This window comes from Populus euphratica, unplaced genomic scaffold, assembly GCF_000495115.2.
Source record: "Populus euphratica unplaced genomic scaffold, PopEup_1.0 scaffold490.1, whole genome shotgun sequence".
NCBI lineage: Eukaryota > Viridiplantae > Streptophyta > Magnoliopsida > Malpighiales > Salicaceae > Populus > Populus euphratica.
In genome coordinates this window covers 17104-20631 of record NW_011500365.1, presented here as the reverse complement: position 1 = coordinate 20631, position 3528 = coordinate 17104, and the positions used below count along the sequence as shown (strand labels likewise).

The following is a 3528-nucleotide window of genomic DNA, read 5'->3' as shown; positions in this document are numbered from 1 at the left end:
CGTATAAAATTTAAGCAGATGAGATTTCTTGTTTTTTTTCTTTGATGTCACTGGAACTTTTTTTATTTAATCTGATGACGTTTGACATTAATGGCAACCTAAGTTTCAATATATTTTAAGAATAGTACAGTAATGTTCTAAGCATATTCAAGAAAAACATCAAAAAAAAAAGAAGACAATACTATTGTTGCTAAGCTACCATACGCAGCCTCAGTAGTGCTATAAAAGGGGAGCAAAGGAGAAGCTCAAGTTGTAGTGAAGCAGAAATAGTCACAGACTACAAAGTTGTATTTCAGTTTTCACAAGATGGGTGAGCACTTCAATATTAACCCTATTACTAGAGTTGTAATCAAATAGATTAGACTCTGTAATAATCAAAGCTAATTTTTTTCTTGTTAAATAATTAGGGAATGGAAGTTCGAGTGGATCAGGTCCTGATGATCAATGCTTTGAAACAATCCTCAGCATTGACGGGGGAGGAGTGCGAGGAATCGTTCCTAGCGTAGTCCTTACTGCTCTAGAAGCTAAGCTTCAGGTTCTTGAATCTATCAAAAACTTTAGCGTTACCCTCATGTTACTTCTAATAACATCGATCAGAGAAGCCTTATACTAATTGCTATTTTTGTTGTATGTATGTATAGAAGTTGGATGTGGATAACATGGATGCGAGGATTGCAGATTATTTTGACTTTGTTGCTGGGACCAGCACAGGAGGTCTTATGACTGCCATGCTCACTACTCCGAATGCTGAAAAACGACCAGCTTTTGCAGCAAAAGATATTCTCCAGTTTTATCTGCACAAGAGTCAACTCATATTTCATCAAACCACCGAACAAGACGATGACGATGACCTTTTCGATGATGAAGCTGCGATCAATTCTGTCCTGGATGAAGCAAGAAACCAGATCCAGCAATATAATAATGGAATGAGGTGAATTAAATCGAAGGGTCGGGATTGTGCACTTAATTTTTTATTTAAACAATATATATCCTGACAAAATACTTACATAATTTTTTTCTCAGAAAAAAAGTTTGAATTCTGCATAATTAAATCCATGTGATTCTCTTAAACAGGAATCATGTAATTGTAGACCCTCTCATTTCTGCATTACGGTTTCTTTTAAAGTGGAGATTGCTTCCTAACTTCATCCGTAAGAAACTTCGGAGTCTAGTTTTTCCAAGGTACGATGGTGTCAAACTACATGAGATAATCAAGGAGGAAGTGGGACAGAAACCTCTCAGTGATGCTCTGACCAACGTGATAATCCCCACTTTCGACATCAAGCTTTTTAAGCCAGTCATATTCTCCAGCTTAAAGGTCATTGATTCTTCTTAATTATCTAATAAACACATACCAATATTCCGAAAGGTGCTTCACACACACACATATAGTGATCTCTTGCGCCTTCTGTGGTGAATAAAATTGCAGGCAAAACGTGAGAAATCAACGGATGCTGGAATAGCAGACGTTTGTATTGGCACGTCTGCAGCTCCGTATTACTTCCCTCCTTGTAATTTTAAAACAACCGTTGATTTCAACTTAGCTGATGGCGGTCTGGCAGCCAACAATCCTGTAAGTTAAGGGTTGCTATATGTCGCTATACAGGTGTTGTTAACGTTGCCAAGTGGATCTAAAACTCTCTGGAACACTTGGGTTGAGTTTTGTGTACTTGCTTAACTGTCAGAATGCTTTCTTTCAATTAATGTTATAAATTTTATCAGTCATTGCTAGCCGTGTGTGAGGTGATGAAAGAACAAAAGATGGATGGTCGTGAGCTTCTTATTCTTTCACTTGGAACTGGAGCAGCTGACCAGAGTGACAGGTATGTGGTTGGAGATCCCAGCAAATGGGGCCTCTTAAGATGGCTTTGGTATAGCGAGAACAATGGCAGCCCATTGATTGATATCTTGACAACTGCACCAGACGAGATGATTTCGACCTATATATCCACAATCTTTCAATATTGTGGTTGGAAAGATAACTATTATCGGCTTCAGGTATGAGTGACTCACATTTGAAATATTTCCCAACTATATCTATATATAAATAAATATATATATATATATATATATATATATATAGATATAGATACATATATAGCTGTGTAGAAACGAAGGAAAACATTTCCAAAGATTTACCTCAGCACTTATTTAAAATGGAGAGTTTCGATCATACTCTTTACCATGCACTTGCATTTCTCCTCAATTGATGTGCTGCTCAAGTTAACACGATTTTCAGGCTAAGATGAAACTCTCTGAGGCCAAGATGGACGATGCTAGCCAAGAAAATCTGAACAATCTAGTGAAGATTGGTGAGGATCTTGCAGCAAAGCATGATGCCGATCTTGAAGCGTAAGAACTTGATTAAATGATAAATTTGTGTTACTTATTTTTTCTTTGGTGGTTTTGCACCAAAATTAATAGCCTTGAGCATTGTGTGGGTCTAATTTTGCAATCTTTGCATTGATTTTTTGCAGCCTTGCGCAAAAACTGATTAAGAACCGGAAAGCTCGCTTGGCCAGAATTTCTGGTTGATACATTCCAAGTACACAAATGTGTCCCGTCTGAAGAAGTATGATATCTACTATTTTAAATGATGTTTTTGATTTGAGAAATAAATGGAGGCCTGCAATAATGTTAGTGCTGGAGTCAACATGATGCATGTCGAGGCCGGCATCGTTGCAAAACCAAAGCCATATTGTGTGGTCTAAATTCAGGCTTCTTTTGTGAGTTTGTGTTCAGTGATGAGTTTGAAAATAAGACTTCTTGACGACTTTGTTTAAGAAAAGTAATGTATTTTTGTTCTTTCAATTAATGTTATGAATGTTATCAGTCACTGCTAGCCGTGTGTGAGGTGATGAAAGAACAAAAGATGGATGGTCGTGTTGTGTAAAAGTTCATGTGTTTTTAATACGAATTGATGAAGTTCTGTTTGGGTGTCTGAGACATGGCAAGTTTTTGTTCTTTACGAACTGAACCCATTGTAACTTCTTATTCTCTCTCCCAAAAAGCCTTTCCATGCTCAAGAAGATGCCTTGAGATGAACTTTAAATTAGTGTTATTAAACCCAAATTCGATCAATCGGTCCGACTAAAAATCTAATGATCTAGCCATCAAATCAGTTTGTACTGAGATGAAGAATTGAAACCCACAAGAGATACTATCAAAACTGGTTAAAACCGGCCACGTCCAATAAAATATAGACACTTCAACCAACGGGTCAAGCTTTGACTCATCTATAAAATCATAAGTTATTGTAAATTGTAAAATTGCAACCAGTTCGTCATAGAGTTACTACATTGAAAAGGCATGTCATTTATCTTTCTTGGAGCCAAAATTTGTTTTTGCATAAACTAGTAAATTTTTTGAAAACATAAGATTTATAATTTAAAACATTGTGAATTTCTTGCTAATGATCTCTTTATTTTGAAATTTTAAAATTATAACCACTTAAATTGTTCATGTGTTCACACTTAAAAACTCCTAGAGAGCACTTCTCTCAAGATCAAAGAGTTGAAACACTTCACT

The 3528-nt window shown here is 36.2% G+C and overlaps 1 protein-coding gene across 1 annotated transcript; it reads left to right on the top strand.

Annotated features, from left to right (window-relative positions):
• The first annotated feature begins 207 nt into the window (after window positions 1-207).
• LOC105114090 (patatin-like protein 2) lies at window positions 208-2600 on the top strand. Its single transcript, XM_011010509.1, has 8 exons — window positions 208-310; window positions 408-535; window positions 642-931; window positions 1075-1318; window positions 1430-1573; window positions 1723-1998; window positions 2240-2352; window positions 2478-2600. Exons 1-8 carry the CDS (start codon window positions 307-309, stop codon window positions 2533-2535), a joined length of 1257 nt encoding a protein of 418 aa, XP_011008811.1. The 5' UTR covers window positions 208-306; the 3' UTR covers window positions 2536-2600.
• The last annotated feature ends 928 nt before the right edge of the window (window positions 2601-3528 follow it).